Below are 19,463 nucleotides of genomic sequence, written 5' to 3'. Positions count from 1 at the left end.
TCTTTGGGTCTGGACACTCACATGAGCCATCCAGACTTCCACATACACAGGAGAGACGGGTCGTGTGGGAAAGTGGTAGCAAACAAGTCGCAGCACACTTTTACACAGTTATCAATTAAGTCTTTGTTCCGCAAGTCAAAAAGGTATGTGGGCAATAGTAGACTTAACAGGTAACAATACATTGTAAAATATTTTGTGTTCGCAAGCCTTTTCATTTACCACGAAAGTTAAGATTTTCTAGTTTATAAACACAATTAGTTTAAAAAATGCTCATGCTTTGGTTAGATGCATATAATCAGATTTATGTTAACCAAATCCGTTGTTGCAGCTATGTAAATCTAATCCATTAATACAATTCAATGTTGCTGAATTCACAAGCTATTGTTTTGTTAATATGTCGAATGTTTGGGCTACTCAGGTCTGCTGTCTAAGGTTTCTTAATATAGCAATTTTGGTGTTAAGAGATTTTATGTTATATATATATATATACACACACACATACACATATACATATACATACACAGCACAATGTTTCTAATACTATTCATTTTGTTTAGATTTTTTTTTTTTTTTTTACCCAGCAACACTTTCTGAATGTAGTAGTAGTAATAATAATAATAATAAAAGTACATGTACCCATATGTAAAATTCCCTCCAAGTACATGTTTGTTTTCAAATTATTTTTTTTCCCCAAGAGAGAAATATTACAGGCTGCTATGAGTTTCGCCATGGATGAGATGCGGCAGAATTTCCTTTTTACAAATTATTACAAATATGGATGTGATTGGATACGGGGTACATTTTGTAAAATATTACCTGTAACACAAAACCGTAAACTAACTGAAGTTCATTCCAGTGATAGTTGGTTCTGGTGAGCGTAGCTTTTCCAGACTGAAGTTGATCAAGATGTGTTTGCACTCAACGATAACTCAAAGATTGTCTCATTTGACAGCGGTCAAATTTGAGCAAAATTCTTGAATTTAAAATACTTAGATTTGGTAAAATACTTTGTTGTCCCTAAAGCTAGAAAAAAGTCTTTGTAATTTATGTTCTTATGTAATTTAGAACATAAAAAGAATAATAATAATGCCCAGGGGTTAATTTGTTACATTTTCTTTTGTAAAGTGTCATGTCAAAGGGATTTTTTGTTCCTATTTATGTATTTATTTCTGCCTGGTTATTCTCACCATCGACCTGTCAGAACCCATTATAGTCGGGTATTACAGTATTTTTCAATAGGCTTATTGAGGCATGGTCATTTTATAAAAAAATATGTGGTGTCTGAAGTGGACTGGAATGTGGATATCATATCTTAACGTTAGTATATGTAGGTGAGTATGATTACATGATGCACCTAATATACCAAGCTTAAGGTGTGGTTTTTACTGTAGCATTCATTTGATGTTTATGTATATTGCAAATAAGCAACAGCATGTCAAGTCATGTCATACTTAATCACCATCCTTAACACTGCACTGTATTTGCTGTCCAGTAAATATCATGATGGCAAATAATCATGCCGTTACACTTGTGTCATCTTACGTTGTTGGACAACCAATTGATTATGTAGCTGGGGGAAAGAAACAGTAACTTGCACATAGATATTAATTGTACGATGATAGCCATTGTCAAGTACACGTAACAAATATATAAGTGTGAGCGTTCACACAAGCTTCCTGAAACAAATTCAAGATCTAAAGCATTTTTCTAGGGGGAATTACTATACATGTTTGCCCTAATCAGCTTTATTGGCTCCATGTAAACTATCCTGATGAATAAAGGAAAGTTGGTACAGTCTTGGCAATGGCCATATAAAATAATGAACAAATATCCCATTAAGTTGCTCTGCATTGGTGTGTAAAAAAAACCCCCCAAAAAAACACATTTGGGTCACCACAGCAAGTCTGGGATTGATACTAAGTTTGTCATTCAAATCTTGATAACATTCTGGTATATATTCAGGGGTACCTAAATAATAAGGATACCGTATTATTTAGGAAACACGTACTGAGTATTAACAGAGTGAAGTTACAGTACCTATAAAAATACATACTGTTGAGGGGTCCCTGAGTGGCTCACCTGGTAAAAGCAGAGCTGTGCGGTGTGCATACAGCGCAAGTTCTCATCCTGGTGGTGAGAAGTAGCCAGTCTTTACTAAGGATCCCAAAGGGAGCGTTGCATTGGTTTTGGCGGTCCTGTGGGTTAGGGAGGCAAAACTAGCAAGAGCTGTTAATCTTCATCACGCTACAGCGAACCCTGCGGGCCAGGTGCCCAGTGCGCTCAAAAGCAGACACCTGCAGGGCCTTTGTCCTTCAGAGGTCGGTAGCTCGCTGACATCTGCTCTCGATTTCCTGAGTGTAGAAGCTGGTTCAGTCATGGTACCGGGGGACACCCACTGAACCGTCAGTTCTACTGAGCAGCTGTGTGGGGAATCACTGCGTTGAGGGTGGAAATGATTGGACGTTTCAAACTGGGGAGAAAATCGGGGGTAAAAAGAATTGGGCATCCTAAATAAAAAAATACAAATAAATAAATAAATAAATACATACTGTTGTTCAGAATCAATTTGGAGAGCAAAGTTTTTGATTCACCTGCAAACCTCTATCATCTGACATGTCTTCAATTAGTCTTTGCTCAGTATTATTCGACAGAGGAACACGAGGAACTGCATTTTATTTATTTTTTACTTTTTTTGACAAAGTCATAACATGAGGTTTACTTGTGCCTTTTTGTAGCTGAACAATCAAATGAAAATTGAAATTTAACGTTAAACATTTCAAATAAAACAAATGTGGAAATGGCGTTGTAAAATGAAGGGGAAAAAACTCACCGTTTTGGTTCTCGTTTATTACATTCCACATAACAGAAAGTCGCAACAAAACATATGTAATATATACAATCTATATAAAAATCACTACACAACATTTCCAGCAAGTTGGGCACTGTTTAAGCGCAGCATTTCAGAATTACGTGCTTGCCTTTTTTTTTTTTTTGCCCCATGAGATTCTGACTCGCTGCACCACAACGCATTTTTGACCCAGATGGCTTTCCATAGAGATCACTATTCCTGTGTGAGCATACTCTGGTTTGTTTACTTTTTGCTGTCTAAAACTTTCAAATAGAGGCTCAAGAGCTGCTGTGTTGATCCTGTGTTTTTTTGTTTTAAATATATTGTGACGATCGAAGGGAGGATGGGGGTCCCTCAGGAGTTAACTTGTGCGAGGGGGTGAGTGGTTGAGGGGTAGGGGAAATGCAGTTGGGGGTGACTGACTTTGAGTACATGCTAGGAGAGGGAGGAATGGATGTGAGTGATTGGCGTGGAACAGGGATCGAGCGAGGGCATAAATAGGGGGTACATTGCCCTCATCCCCCTTTTCAATTTTAATCTCCCCCTTACAACTTTAATATATTTATTTGTAATCCTTTTTTTACCAACTGTATGAACCCTTTAACATTGACCATAACAAGTCCTTTCACTGAATGTCCATTAGCACTTGCCTCTGGGTCAGAGGTTGCCAGCACATGACCCGTTGGTGCCCAACCTTTACCGTTGGCTCATTTCAAAATCATGGAATCTGGAAGGAGGAATCATTGCCCTTCCGCTTATAGTGTGCTGAACTGGCCCTGCATTCTGGAAAGCCTCAGGTTCTGCATTTCTCTGTGTCTCCGCCAACACTAGTTCAGAATTTGGCTCAACATCTTGGACAGTTTGTTGTTCACATACATCCTGTTGGTCACACTCGTCTTTTGAATTCACTCTGAAGTTGGTGTTGGTCTTCCTCAGGTGTCATCTGTTTCTCCTGTAGCACTGACCTAACGTAGACACAACATTGTAGGACCGTGGCTCAGACCTCTCTGGCCGCCAGCCTTGAGCAGTCTCCATTTACACAGTACTGCCTAGGTGTAACACTGGTAGTGCTTTAGCATGCGTGTTGTAGTACGTTTCTTGTTTAGCTTGGACATATCTCAGCTTGGTGTGAATTCCTTTGGGTGCGGCAGGTTGCAGGAGAGTGCTTCTCAAGACTCAACCCATAAGCATCTGTACTGGTGAGAATTCCATACCTGTCACTGGTGTGTTCCTCAGATTGAGCATCACCAGGTGCAGATCCACGTTAGTCTGCTCTGCCTTCTAAAGCAGCAATTTTATTCTGTACAAAAAATGACAGGGAACTATATACAATAAATAACATATCTGTGTGCATGAAATACCAGTGAGTAAAGTACAGTATATACATAAAATACCAGGAAATATAATTATATTAATCAAATGCCAGGGAAGACAACTACATCAAAAATCCAGGGAAGTGAACACATTTCTTTATTTTTCAGTTATTGGCTAAAATACTAACACTCTGTTAACTCCTCCTCCTCCTCGGGAGTTGGCCAGATGTAGATTTTCCAAATGCAAATAGATTTGACTGTTGCTTCAGTTTCTTCGACATTTTATTTAAGGTAAGAGATATTTTGAGATTTTTTTTTTTTTTTTTTTCATTTCCTGTGCCGTCTAAGCTGACCAACCAAGCGTCAAGGAAACTCAATGGCTTGTAGCGCTGCTGCACTCTTGCACCACAGAGAATGTTTTAAAAGTCATTTTGAACCCCCCTGCCTGTACCATAAGGCACCACAGACACCTCAACACTACTTTCGTCCCATGTTGATGTCGGGGTGAGGGGAATCTACTTGCTTTTAAAGTTTTTTAGTTTCTTCATTTTCTTTAAGTTGGCAATAGCCACCTCTTCCGAACTGCAGTTGCACATTACTATAGATACAAGGAAAGGGGGCTGGTTCCACAAAAGGATTGGCTCTGCTGTTTCCACTAAGAAAACTGCTGCCAGTCACCGTGACTGGTCACTAAATATTTTACCAGTGACAACACAAAATGTCATGGTCATTCATATGACACCTGTCCACTCTTAAAGTGACACACATAGTTATGGAGAAGAACTAGGCATATGTGGGGGGAAAAAGCCTTTATTTATGTTTAATTTAGCAGAAAATAAAGTTTATAACAATTTGTTTTTAAAAGTTGAAGTACTTTATTTTTTTAAATTCGTATTTCACTTCAGAATTTCAAATTCAAATAGTTTACACAATCATTCTTGGTGTAACGTAAAACTAGATCAGCGTGAATTTAAGGCATTTTATACAGAAAAGATAGGAGGGTGCGCAAACTTACTAGACTGACTTATCTAGACTAAAGAGAACACGTAAAAAACATCCAAATATATATTTAAAAAAAAAAAACTGCTCTTACTTTTATGCTTTCATTTCAACAAACACACGAGGAGACAGTCAATCAAAATCATGGATGAAAACAATATGAAAAAATCCTCCCTTCCAGTAGGAGCGAAAGGAGGGGGCGTGGATTGAATCGGCCTATCGATGACTTGCTTTGTTAACAAGCATGCGCTAAAGCAGGAACTGCCAATCACTCACTCACTCATTCGATTGCCTGTGTCTGGTCTAAAAGGTTTCAGACACTAGCATTTTGTTTTAATTTTATAGAATTAAGTTAACAGTATTTTCAACTGACCTAAATACTGCCATAATTTATACGACGGAAACTAGATGCACATTTGGATCATTCATTTTCAGAACCTTGGGTCCTTTATTATTTCCATATTTTAACAGCAGCAATATTTAGATTAGCCACTTTAGATCAACTGAAAATAGTGCATGTGAACAGAGATCCTGCACCCAATCATGTTCTGTTTTTATTACTTCATTGTTGAGATTCATTATTTTTACTAAATCTAAACAACTTGGCTCCAGTTAAATCTGCTCTGAACTGATCAGAAATAAGTTTTGTCTGTGTGCCTTTAATTGATTAAATGTTGGACAAGGTCCAGGGAACCATGGAGGGATTACAAATTCAGTGAAGATTTAGTATGAGCCTGATTCCTACAATCCGACACATCTGGTGAATGATTACACCTTTTATTAGCCACATCTTGAATGAGCCCCATGTTGATATTACCAAATACAAAAACTGATGGAATCTTGCTACCCCTAAAATAGCACAGCAATGGTGTACAGAGTTTTACTCTTTAGAAAGATTTACAGAATTAGTTGTCAACTTGCTGCTATTGAAGAAAAACTATTCATGGCACAGAAATTAAAGTTGGTATGTGGAGGCACAACAGAATTCCAGAACCACAAAGGGTAAGAATAGGTCTGGTATCCAAGGACTCCAAGTATCACTGCAACAACTGCTTATAGGGGCACTATTTGTCTATGGGTTGTAATGTTGTTTTACAGCAGCATTGTATAAATTACTTCACGATAAAGACCTTTGGCTTCTCAACTGTTTATACATAACTTTAAACATTCACAACAGTACATTATAAGAACATTGGTCAGACAATTGTTTCGCCTAATGCTTTCATCAGTTTTAGTCTTAACGTTTGTCTTCTTGAATTAATTTCTTATAGTTTTACCTATCAGCTTTTTACAGATTTGTGTGGTTTGGTTTACCTAGAGTGGTCTCATGAAATCAGAAAGGTGGTTAAACCATAGCTTGTCGCAGTCTTCATAATGTATTCCGGTTGGGAGTTTTCAATTTAATAATATGGAAAAAAACCATCCCCAGTCTCTGTATTAAGCTTTTTCAATCTGAGCGATGGTTTCCACCTGCAAACCTCCCCCTCCTGTACGCTTCCTGTGGCGTTTCCTTTTCTTCTTCTCCCCAGCAGGCTTCTGCTGCTGCGGCCCCTGGATCTTCTTTTTTTTCTTCAGACAGCTCAGGGGATTTGGCCCACCTTTCCTTTTGCGTTTCCTGCCCCTGCGCTCTGTTGAATTCACTAACCCCTGCTCCTCCTTCAGGGTTTGAATGCTTTGTTTCTGCTGAACGGTCACCAGTTGTCCAGTTTGCACAGCCTGGACGTGGGCAGTAGAACTAGGGGAAGGTTTGTCTAAAACCATTGTGTTTTGTATGATAAATATCAGAGGGATCCCTGGTATCCTCTTTACTGATGCTGTCAGGTCTTGGTCCTACCGAAAGGAAATATTAAAAATTATATTTGAAGTGAGCCATGAAACTCATGCAAAGTAAACCATTTGAGTACATAAGAATACTTACCTTAGCAGCACCATTTTAATTTCAGTTGAAGGACATCTAAGTAACACACTACAGCTTCATTTGTCACACTTAGCTTAATAAAAAAACACATTTAAACTGCTGATGAAAATAAATGAATATGGTGATACAAAAAAATGCCTATGTGATTCCTCAATGACTATTAATGACAGAAATGCAGACCAGCCATAAAAAAATCAGTTTCACAAATTAGTACAATACAACAAAGATGTAATTACCTGTGTGGCTACAAAGTAGTGGTGAGGGTTATTGTCATCAATCATTGACAGCAGGCATTGAGATGCACCAACAGGACTCTTAATATGTGCACAGTTCCGAACCTGAAACCTCTGTAAAATTATTTTTGCTCCATATAACTCCTTCCCAAGTGATTCCAGTTCCTTTAAAACACAGCTGCAAGACGAAACTATTGTTTAAACATGACATCACACACTTAGTAAAACAGATCCTGCTACTGTACTACTCCATGGTCTTCATTGAGGGATAGAGATTGTACAGTATTGAAAGACCAGAAATGACACATTCACGGAGCAGCACAACTAGTCAAATGATATTTTTGCCATCAGATTTTACAGACAATACAGTACCTACAAAACATATAAACAACCCTCAATTTAATGAGTTTGAGTTCTCAACTGGCTTAAAATGCATTGCTACAATATGTTTCGACATATTTGTAACAAACATCACCTTAATTACCAATACTTCTAGTTCTACTAAAACCAATGACGTACAATAATAATAATAATAATAATAATAATAATAATAATAATAAATCATTATAACCCTAACCTATAGACAATTTCTAAGGTTTATAGACAATATTAAATGAACAAAAATAAACAGAAAGTGTAATACGGTTTTATTTGAAATACGGTACACTAGCATAACATGTAGGGTGAATACCTACCTTCTAAAAGTAAAACTAACAAATCATATTATTAGGTAAAGACAAGAAGTGTAACGCAAGTCAAACTTACTTTGTAGTACACAGCTGCACTTCCCCCATGAGATACTTCGGCATCTGCTCTTTTATCTGAATTTTATTTTTCAGCGCAGCTTGGCAGAAGGTACCATCAATCAGTATTTGGAAAGGAGGTCGGAATTTAAAATTGTACTTATAAAAACTAATATACTTCTTGGCATGTTTCTGGCGAGTTATTTTCATTTTTTCTTAAACTAAACTACCGGTATAATGTTATTTTAAAGACAGAAATCATTAAAACAGTGCAACAAAAACTGTTTTTATATAGTCTTATACACAATATACTTATTATTTACATGTCATATACCGAAGGAAACTTTTAAAACCGAACTAATGTAACGAGAAAAACTGCTTCAGATATTGAAACAGCACGAAACTGACACACACACATACACGAGCATGCGAAACACGTGCTTCCGCTGTGCTCCTACAAATTGCTTCCCTCGGACAAAATTTCCCGGCTGAACGATATGAATATTTTAACACCATACTTTAAAGTAAATACAGTACCTACCACTGATTTCGAGTTCTCGGGTTCGGATTTTTTTTTTCTACAACCCATGACTAAACCAAAAGAACATACATATGATAATTATGCAGCGGTTGAAAATATATTGGTAAAATAATAATTAACACATTTGTAATAGTGATAGACTATTATTTTAATGTTTCCTGTGTCCTACCTGTATTTAATATAATATACTAGTGCTGAGTATTTCGGTGGGACATATTATATATATTATATAGTACAATTAGTTTAAATTAAGGAACTAAATAAGGTCTGAAGGCATTTGTTTCAGTCTGGCCTATATCTACAGGTACTCTTTCCGGTGACTATTTCCCCCTTTCTAACTTCTGAACCAGGAAAGATGGCAGCTTGCAAAGATTCGGCCTCGGCAATTGCTGTACCTGAAGATGAAGTATCAACTCCGACTCCGATTCTAACCCCTACCTCAACGCCTACTTCAACCCCAACCCCAACTCCAACCCCAAGTAACACCCTCGACTCCCCCGTCAAGCAGATCCAGATTGAAGGGCTGGTGAGTAGCCGCGAAAGACTAGAGAATCATACCACTTGCACATGTGGCCAGGCTATTGTAGATTGTTCCAATGTTTGTGATAATTATTTCCCGTCTTCTCTATTTGTTCTGAAAATAAATGTAATTATACGGTCTTTCTTTTTGTGGTAGACCACTTGCCATTTATGAGTTTAAAAGCATTGGGGAACCTCCCCGGTTTTCATTACGGATTTAGAGGGAAGAAATTAAAAATAAGTAAACGTTTATCTACAGTGTTATGCAACGTTATACTATTCAAGGTAAATTATTACATTCGTTATTGAACTGTAGTCTGTAAAAAAAAATTGAGGACAGGCTTTATTGTCGAGAAAGTTATTTTAAAAAAATAAAACCGGCTTCTCTTTCCCCATAGAAGCAAAATGTGGTTCTAATTCCATTCTTGCTCTACACAGCCCATATTCCGGATACCGGTATAATGCCAGTAGCGTGTGTCAGTTTAAAGTGTATTCTGTCTGATTGAAATATAGATGATTTATTGTTTGCGCCGTGATAATACTAGAAAACGTTTATGCATTTTCCTCCAAATTATATTAATTACAGCTGTGTATTCTCACAGATGACGTGAATTACACATAGCGATAGGCCTACGATTTTATTTGTTTTCTTAAACATAACTGTCTGAAAGTGAAGTAAAGCCTGACGTATTAACAGTAGCTTTAGGAAAGCTGATGTGCGTTTTGTTATGCCCTCTAGAAACTCACAATTCTTAATGGATTCATTGGGGTAGAAATACTGTTCACTTACACTGATCCGTGTGTTTGGTGTTGCACTGTATTACTTTCTAAGAAACCATGACATAGTTCTAGAATTCATATTCTAATCGACTTAGTCCCACAATGTTTCAAAGCTATCTGTAACATACAAGTAATTTATACAGAAAAACACCATGTTAAACAACTGTTTTGAAAAGCTTACGAATATGTTTTCAAACCATTGTGTGTGTTTTTTTTTTTTTAATGATACTGTATGGAAGTTATTTATACTGATGACATGTAAAGTTTCACTGAAAAAAAAAATCTTTTAAAAGATTTAAAACTAATATGTATTAGATGGCATGGTCATGATAGCCTACTTGTGTGATGTAGAGCAAGATCAAATGTTGATTTAATAATGGCTTTTGTTAACTCAAATTAGTTAGAGAGAGTATGTTTTCATACAAACTATCAAAACTTATTTTATTCTTAATTCAAGAAACACTTGGAGAATTGCAATGAGGTTTTGATTGTGTATCACAAATCAAGATACAAACCTACCTAAATATAGACAGTTTCAAGAACACAAAGTTATGATTCACTGATTACATAATTTATCATTGCATGCCTAATATCTTTATTCAGTAACTCTCTAAAGAAGGTCATAGCAGGTTTCATCAGTCTGTATGCAAAACTCTGAAGTGCAACATACGGACACATGTCTCTTATTAATGACACTTATATATAAATGTGTATAAAAAAAGTAAACGAGTTTGCCGGGTGATTCTGTATAATCATTAAGTTTAATTTGTTGAGTGTGAACTCCCAAGGAACAGGGCTCTACAGCGCGACTACAGATTTGCTTGTGGGAACGCACATTGTAATTTAGACGCAGGTTGACTATAAAAAATGAATGTGATTTTCTTTCTTTTCAGTTGATAGTATTAAACATAAAAACACACACACACACATAAACACAGATATAGGGTGCATTGTTTTATTCACCGGTGAGCCTCTGTGCACACCGAACTGTTAAGAACATAGGAACGTTTACAAACAAGGGGATGCCATTCGGCCCTTGCTTGTTTGGTTGTTAGTAGCTTAGTTAGTAGTTAAAGTCAACAGGTGGAGCTCAACGAACTGTTGTTAAACTCAACGATGAGCCACCATACAGGTTTAGCATTTTGATTCTGAAGAAAACAAGGGTACAAAAGAGATCAGAGATAAATCAAAAAGGTTTCAGTTGCTGCATAGTTCTAAACGTTTTCCCAGTTTTAAATGGGTCTTCCATTTGAATGCTTCTGTAAAATGGAGAATCATGCCATTTCTGACTAAACATTTCTGACAACATTGTGAAAGCACAGCAGGTACCTACGGCAACTTTCACATAGTTTTAGCCTTCTAATCAATGCTTTTTCTTTGGAGTGGAAAGCAGAACTGTGTTAAGATTCAAGATTTCAGAAACCAGTGTCCATCCATTAAGAAAGGTGATCATTGTCTGTTCACAAGGCTTCTCTGCCTTGGTTCTAGAGTCTCTTATGCTTGTGGCTGAGAGAGTGATTACCCTTTACCTGAAATGAACAGGCCTGTTCTAAGACACATTGCACATTAGCAAGCAGTTTAGTATTGCAGAACCCTTATCTTCAAAAGGTTGCTCTCAAAACTGTTGTATTTAAAATAAGCAGGTAGGTGATCATACGGTAGTAGTGAAGTGGCATTACTAAAACTTAAAAACAAAATCTCTTTGACATAATCGACGTAATCAGTAAAAGATAAAACAAAATCTCTTTGACATAATTGACGTAATCAGTAAAAGGTTTGCTTTTAAAAGGAAGTTCAGTAACACAAGTTACTGAGCATGTTTATAACTTAATTTGTATGCTTTTTTTTGTAATTGAACATAAAATATGCCACAGAACAATGTCCCCCAACATACTGTATAACACATAAAATAATTTTGGTGCATTCCCCCAACCTGGCTGCATTAAAGGACAATGTATTTTTGTGCAAAGCACAAGCATGTTTACCAGATAATGTAATCCTGTGCCATTTTTTATTTTTTTTTATTTATGTATTCAAAAGAATAGAGATGAAGATGTTTTGTTGCCGGCAACTCGAGTGGGCTCAAATTGGCATGAATTCTCCCAGAACTCGAGTTGATGAAAAAGGTGACGTTTCCATGCTTTTCCGAGTTACCCGTATTATCACATGAGTTGGGCAGGAAATACTACTGATTTCCCCCAGAAATACTTGCGAGTTACATGTCAAGACGTGAATTCTCTGCAGACGGTTTCCATGCGCAGAGAACTGGTACACGAGTGAATCTAAGCTGCTGTAATGAAACAAAATACCTTGTGCCTGGCTGGTTAATAATGTGTTTTACTACTCTTGCCCAAATAGTTTTTTTAAATGTCATTAGTAGTGTATACTGTTTCAACTAATGTATCTTACAACTCATTAATTAAAAATAAACTCGGAGGTATAAAATGAAACTGACCAACAGGTATTGCAGATCACCATGGCTGAAAACCGGCGGAGATGTTATATCTCTATCTCTATATCTGTTTACTTTTCTTTTTAAACAGCTGAAGATATTTTAATCTTTTAAACTTTTTTGTGTACATTTAAAAAAAACCTTTTCTTTCATATGCCTTCAATTTTGTACACTGCAGTTTTATATATATATATATATATATATATATATATATATATATATATATATATATATATATATATAATATAATATCTCCCTTTCATTCAGGCAATATGGCATATAGGGGATCAGGTGATGCTGTGTATACTACCCTGGCTTAGAAACCCTACCTGTCCAGATGACTGTCAGCTGCTGAGGAAGCATTCAACACCACGCTTGGGCAAATACGGGTAGTGGGCACTTGAAAGGGAGGTGGCGGATACTGATGAAACTGACTGAAGTGCAGCATTAGTTCGTTCCCAAAATTGGCACTGCCTGCTGTGAGACAGACGGGGAAGGTTACCAGTGTTGCCAAGTCTCACGAGAGAAAAAAAAAAAAAAAAAAAGCAACACTGCCTTTCAAAACAAGCGACCCATGTTAGAGTATGGGTGTTTATGCAAGTTCCAACCAGCGACTCTCAAAAAACAAGCCCAATTCTGCTTCTTCTAAGCGGACTTGGCAACTGTGAAGTTGACCTCAGTAGCCAGTTACAATTTGACAGGAGTGATCTGAGGAGGCTCGTGCTGTCGGAGATTCTCTCCTTTCTTTTAAGTTGTCTTGGATTTACTGTTGTGTCAAATATTAATGATGCAAACAAATAAAACACCATCAATACATTCATTTACAATGTTATTTGGTCAGTTCGGAGAGAGCATCAACAACTTGTTGGATGTTGCGCTGTTTTGGGCGATCGAGCTGGCTCATGACATCAGTTAGACATTTAAGCAGCAAGGGTATTTCTCAAACAGCTGCATTAATACTATAACACGGGCATAATGCAGTTCATGGCAAGTGCTTTTATGCAGAACTGTAAACCCACAAGAGATATACAACATGACAGACCAGACACAGCAAAACATGGTATAAGACATTAGAATGCAGGTCCCATATCTCTGTCCTGGGATTTTAATGGAAACACAATCAGACTGCAAAATAAAACTTCATTGTTCGGTCATTTCAACGTTGCCTCCAGCAATTGTTGCTCAGTGATTCAAAACAAGAAGAAATCAGCATAGTAAAAATAGGCACACATTTGATATTCCTTTAATCATGTTATTAAAAAAAAAAGAAATGAAATGCACAGTTTTAATTGTCATGTTTAAAATGAATTCCAATCTTGGAGTTGGAGGACACAGCTGCAATTACTGTACAGAATTACAAATGTTTTTAAAGCTTTTTCAGATGCATGGACATACTGGTATGAAGGTGTTTTTTTTTTTTTTAAACTATTGTACATCTGCTTCTGCAGTAAGTTGCCATTATAAAATATTGATATGTTTTATATACAGTGTTCGTCTTGCAGTGAAAACAGATGTGCCCAACAGGAAGGGCAATTTGAACTGCTAGCAGTAACTGTAAACATCATGTCTGCCTTTTTCTTTTTACAACTTTGCCTAATCCTGTGTCTGTCCATCTGTCTCTGCCTGTGACACTACATGGTGAATAGTAATTTCTTTTAAAACTAAATATGCACACAGTAAATCGCTTGAAGAAATAGGATACATAAAATCATAGACTGCGATTATGTTTATGAATACATTTTAAGCACTTTTTTTTAGCTTGTGAGGAACAAAAAATGCTACAACCTAAAAATAAAATCTACTTGCATGTTTAGCTAATAATCTGGATAATTACTTTAATTACACCATCAAAGTGCTACTTGAAACAAATTAAACAAATAGTGATATATTGGTGCCTGTATTTCTTGTTAAACTGGATGCGTTCTTGTAGAGCTCTGCATGTCACTGTGGGACCTTTTCAGGGGACCTTCTGCGGTTCACCAATTACATTGTTGGAGAAAGTTTATCCATAGTAAAGATAACTGGGGTGTTTTGAATGCAAGGGAGAAATAATTTTGAAGTAAAACTGAATGTAAAAGACAAACATTACATTCAAGAAAAGGTTTGTACCTTTTGTACCTATCAATAAATAATCCCCCTTAAGCTATAAATACAACACAATCTTTAATTGCCTGTTTCATATTTGTAGAAAGTGATGTGTAAGCTACAAGTTTCAGGCAACTTTGTTGCAAGCAACTGTATGAAAGGACTATTGATTTTTGTAGAAGCAACATTACATCATAGAATAAATCAGCCAATGAAAGTGATGTAAAAAGTCATGTGACTAGTTTCACTGGCAAAAAAACCAAAAAACAAATGGAGAAAATGAATGCAAAGCCGGTGTGGGATATTGTGAGAGACTCTCCTTATCGATTTTGTTTTTTTTTTTTCTTTCTTTTTTTTTTTTTTATAGGTGGTATAGGCAAGTAAATAAGTGTTAATCGGTCCATCCTGGTTATTTAATGACCAATTTGCCAGTTAACGGCATTAAACTTGACACCCTTATTACTATATTCCTTGAAAAAAGCCATTTACTATGATGAACTGTTTTAAACTTAATGTTGTGTTGGCATTATAGTCTATTGGAAATTACAAAAAAATTAATTAAAGCCAGTGTGGTACTGATGCTGAAGCATTAGAGCGTTCATTTTAAAGTGCAGCGGTGTGTTAATGGTATGTTATGTTTTAGTTCCCAAGTTGTGTTTTCAGTGGTCATTCTGTCTCAAATAAAGGCTTTCATTTGATACAGCTTAACAGTAATGGATAAAGCAAGTCCTACTTTTTGTTTAAAGCCGTTTGAACATTGAAGTGCAACAAATGCAGCTTGCAAATATTGTTACACAGTTACCGATATCTGATTTGTAGCAACAAAAAAAAAAAAAATCCTCACCTGGCATTAAGAATTCTGTTCAAAATCATATAAAAACTAGAATAATCACATTTCAACTTCTCTATTTACACGTTTATTTACACAGCAGAAAAACATTCAAGCCAAAAATAACAAATTCAGAACAAAAAACGATGAGGGTAATGGTAAATATTATTGATGCAATTCTGTATTTACATTTAAGAATAAAATGTATTTTATTATATTGAAAAAAAATGCTGGTAAATTATGTGGACACCTTTTGATAGGAAATATCATCTATGTATTTTCTTCTCTGTATTGTCCATCAACATTCTATCTACAGTTTCTACATACTGTAGAATAGTGTCCCCTGAAATTTGAAGGATCAATGCAGAAGCAACAGATTTCATTCTACATTTTTCTAGCAACATGTAGACTGTTCTCCCCTTGGCTTTAGAAGGATGGACTAACCCAATTACCATACAACATGTAGCATAAAATCTTTATGTAATGAGTTGGCCAATCTTTGCTGTGTAGTTTCTTTAGCACAAGACGTGTATTGTTGTTGTTGTTGTTGTTGTTGTTGATTTCTTTCTTAGCAGACACCCTTATCCAGGGCGACTTACAATTGTTACAAGATATCACATTATTTTTACATACAATTACATTATTTTTTTTAAACATTGTTTTTATGTACATTACCCATTTTATACAGTTTTTTTTTTTTTTTACTGGAGCAATCTAGGTAAAGTACCTTGCTCAAGGGTACAGCAGCAGTGTCCCCACCTGGGATTGAACCCATGATCCTCTGGTCAAGAGTCCAGAGCCCTAACCACAACTCCACACTGCTGGCCCAATAAAGTTATATTTGAAATATCCAATTTTTGAATCAACACCCTGATCAGCACAATATAAAATCGGGACCAGTAACAATGTTAATAATAGAGCCCATAAGATAAGCGGCAATAAAAATAGATTTTAAAAGCACAACCACGTTCAGTTTTACACGGCAATACGACATCTGGTTGAACGTTTAACGCTGTGCACTGTGCACCCAGGCCTTGTTAGTGTACCAGTTTGTTTATTACCTAGTAGCTTTCTGGCCACTCTGTCTAATGTGACCGAATCTGGTCTCACTGTAATAATCATCCAACATAAAAAATAAAAATAAAATAAAGGTTAACATTCTACATATTTTTGTTACCATTTTCTTACGTTTTAAAAAAAACAAAAAACAAAAAAAACACATTTATATATATATATAATTATACAGTGCCTTGCAAAAGTATTCAGACCCCTGACCAATTCTCTCATATTACTGAATTACAAATGGTACATTGAAATTTCGTTCTGTTTGATATTTTATTTTAAAACACTGAAACTCAAAATCAATTATTGTAAGGTGACATTGGTTTTATGTTGGGAAATATTTTTAAGAAATAAAAAACTGAAATATCTTGCTTGCATAAGTATTCAACCCCTGTGCTGTGGAAGCTCCCAGTTTACACCGATGAAAGAAATTGCCCTAACGAGGACACAATTACCTTACCATTGGCCTCCACCTGTGAACCATTAAAGTTGCTGTCACATTTTCTGGCTAAAAACCCCACTGTTGAAGGATCATTGGTCAGGCTGTGAATCTGAAGGAAAATGAAGACCAAAGAGCATTCTACAGAATTTAGAGATAAAGTAATACAAATGCATAGATTAGGGAAAGGGTACAAAATAATATCCAAGTGTTTGGATATCCCAGTGAGCACAGTTGGATCAATAATCAGGAAGTGGAAGCTGCATCACACCACCCAGGCACTGCCAAGAAAAGGCCGTTCCTCAAAACTCAGCGCTCAAACAAGGAGACTTGTGAGAGAAGCCACAGAGAGGCCAACAATCACTTTGAAGGAGCTACAGAGTTCAGTGGCTGGGAGTGGAGTAATGGTGCACCAGTCAACCATATCAAGAGCTCTGCATAACACTGGCCTGTATGGGAGGGTGGCAAGAAAGAAGCCGTTACTCAAAAAGTACCATCTGAAAGCACGACTGGAGTTTGCCAGAAAGCATGAGAGTGACCCAGCTGTGATGTGGGAAAAGGTTTTGTGGTCAGATGAGACCAAGATAGAGCTTTTTGGCCAAAACTCAAAGCGCTATGTGTGGCGCAAACCTAACATTGCCCATGCCTCAAGACACACCATCCCTACAGTGAAGTATGGTGGTGGCAGCATCATGCTGTGGGGATGCTTCTCAGCAGGCACTGGGCATCTTGTTAAAATTGAAGGAAGAATGGATGGAGCAAAATACAGGGAAATACTGCAAGAGAACCTGCTTCAGTCCGCTAAAAAACTGAAGCTTGGGAGGAAATTCACCTTTTCAGCAGGACAATGATCCCAAGCACAAAGCAACATTGGAGTGGCTCAAGAACAAAAAGGTGAATGTCCTACAGTGGCCCAGTCAAAGTCCTGATCTCAATCCCATTGAGAATCTGTGGCAGTATTTGAAAATTGCGGACCACAAGCGTCGTCCAACCAACCTGAACAACCTGGAGCAAATCTGCGAAGAAGAATGGGCCAAAATCATTCCGACACTGTGTGCAAAGCTGGTACATACGTACCCCAAAAGACTTAAAGCTGTTATTGCAGCGAAAGGTGGCTCTACCAAATATTAATGTGTGGGGGTTGAATACTTATGCAAGCAAGATATTTCAGTTTTTTTATTTTTCTTAAATATTTCCCAACATAAAACCAATGTCATCTTACAATAATTGATTTTGGGGGGCTCCCGAGTGGCGCATCCAGTAAAGGCACTCCTCGCAGGATGTGCCCTATAGCCTGGAGATTGCAGGTTCGAATCCAGGCTATGTCACAGCTGACCGTGACCGAGAGTTCCTAGGGGGCGGCGCACAATTGGCTGAGCGCTGCCTGGGTAGGGAGGGCTTAGGTCGGCAGGGGAATCCACGGCTCACCGCGCATCAGCGACCCCTGTGGCAGATAGGGCGCCTGTGGCTCTGCAGCGGAGCCGCCAGATCTGCGTTGTCCTCCGGCACTATAGGTCTGGTGGCATTGCTGTGGATCTGCAGTGCGAAAAATGACGGCTTGGAAGGAGCACGTTTCGGAGGACGCGTGTTCCAGCCTCCGTTTCCCGAGTCGGCGGGGGGGTTGCGAGCGGTGAGCCGGGGATACAGATAATAATTGGGCATGCTAAATTGGGGTGAAAACCGGGGTAAAAATAATTGGCGACGACTAAATTTAAAAAAAAAAAAAAAAAATTGATTTTGAGTTTGTGTTTTAAAATAAAATATCAAACAGAACGAAATTTCAATGTACCATTTGTAATTCAGTAATATGAGAGAATTGGTCAGGGGTCTGAATACTTTTGTAAGGCACTGTGTGTGTGTGTGTGTGTATATATATATATATATATATATATATATATATACACACACACTGTTGTTAGTTTTTAACCCCTGAAGATACACACGGTACTCAGCGGTTGTTCAAACGGTTATTTCTTATAATCACGTAGGAAACCCGACCACCTTTTGAATTGCCAGATTCAACCATCTTAGATTGTTTTGTCCTTATTTTGTTCTCTGTTCTGACGCTCTGCGGGTGCCAGAAGCACTTGTAAGATAGATGTTCATGTTTGCTGGCAGTGCATCTTCTCCTGTAGCAGAGCTGTGGCACCAAGCAGTTCTGGAGTGAAGATGAGTCACTAGTTTTCTATAATGATCAGACCTTTTTTCTCCAAACATACTGTGGTCTATATAAGTTATATTTTAGCCTCACTTCGTTTTGGAACACAGTCACAAGCCTCATTTGTGAAACTAATGGTAGTAATTTTTATGTGAAGAGGCAGCAGGATGGTGCATGTTCTGCAGAGCAAATGCGTGGGTTTGATATTTTAATTGAAAATGGACCAGCACATTGATTTAAAGTGAAAATTTACAGCAATGGTTGCTATGCCAACTGTGAACACATTTGTTAATCTATGAAACATTGTTTCTGAAACGAGCCGCAGGGCAATTACTAATGACACTCTTTTTCAAAAGTATATCTCTTTTTTTTTTTTTTTTTTTTTTTTAATATTGAAAATGGAAAACATGCTCAGTTATCCTGTCTTGAAATATTGCATCAAGAAAAAGCAATTAATCATATTTGAGATTATTTTAGGAACTGCCATCTTCTAGTGCTTGATTTGAAGGTTACTTTACTAATGTGTATCTTTTGAAAAGTCACT

At 37.1% G+C, this 19,463-nt stretch overlaps 2 protein-coding genes across 2 annotated transcripts in view; one reads left to right on the top strand and one right to left on the bottom strand.

The window, feature by feature from the left end:
* Window positions 1-4,953: 4,953 nt before the first annotated feature.
* Window positions 4,954-8,626, bottom strand: utp23 (UTP23 small subunit processome component). The gene is made up of 3 exons (XM_033992210.3): window positions 8,077-8,626; window positions 7,315-7,489; window positions 4,954-6,990 (listed from the first exon to the last, which is right to left on the bottom strand). The coding sequence occupies exons 1-3, from the start codon at window positions 8,262-8,264 to the stop codon at window positions 6,598-6,600; spliced, it is 756 nt and encodes a 251-aa protein (XP_033848101.2). The 5' UTR covers window positions 8,265-8,626; the 3' UTR covers window positions 4,954-6,597.
* A 288-nt stretch (window positions 8,627-8,914) lies between these two features.
* The window catches only part of LOC117394671 (eukaryotic translation initiation factor 3 subunit H-like), a 114,937-nt gene continuing 104,388 nt past the window's right edge, over window positions 8,915-19,463 (top strand). Inside the window, exon 1 of the mRNA XM_033993092.3 lies at window positions 8,915-9,121. Within this exon, the coding sequence (XP_033848983.2) occupies window positions 8,951-9,121 (171 nt within the window). The 5' untranslated portion in view covers window positions 8,915-8,950. The remainder of the gene's footprint in view (window positions 9,122-19,463) is intronic.

This window comes from Acipenser ruthenus, chromosome 3, assembly GCF_902713425.1.
Source record: "Acipenser ruthenus chromosome 3, fAciRut3.2 maternal haplotype, whole genome shotgun sequence".
In the NCBI taxonomy this organism is placed as follows: domain Eukaryota; kingdom Metazoa; phylum Chordata; class Actinopteri; order Acipenseriformes; family Acipenseridae; genus Acipenser; species Acipenser ruthenus.
This window is presented reverse-complemented; position numbering and strand designations above follow the sequence as displayed.

Excerpts from the sequence above, each read along its gene's own strand:
- utp23 (XM_033992210.3), bottom strand. The coding sequence starts at position 8,264 with ATGAAAATAACTCGCCAGAAACATGCCAAGAAGTATATTAGTTTTTAT. Across the intron at positions 7,490-8,076 it reads GTGCAGCTGTGTACTACAAA|CTGTGTTTTAAAGGAACTGG; the intron begins GTAAGTTTGACT and ends TTCGTCTTGCAG. Across the intron at positions 6,991-7,314 it reads ACTACTTTGTAGCCACACAG|GACCAAGACCTGACAGCATC; the intron begins GTAATTACATCT and ends TCCTTTCGGTAG.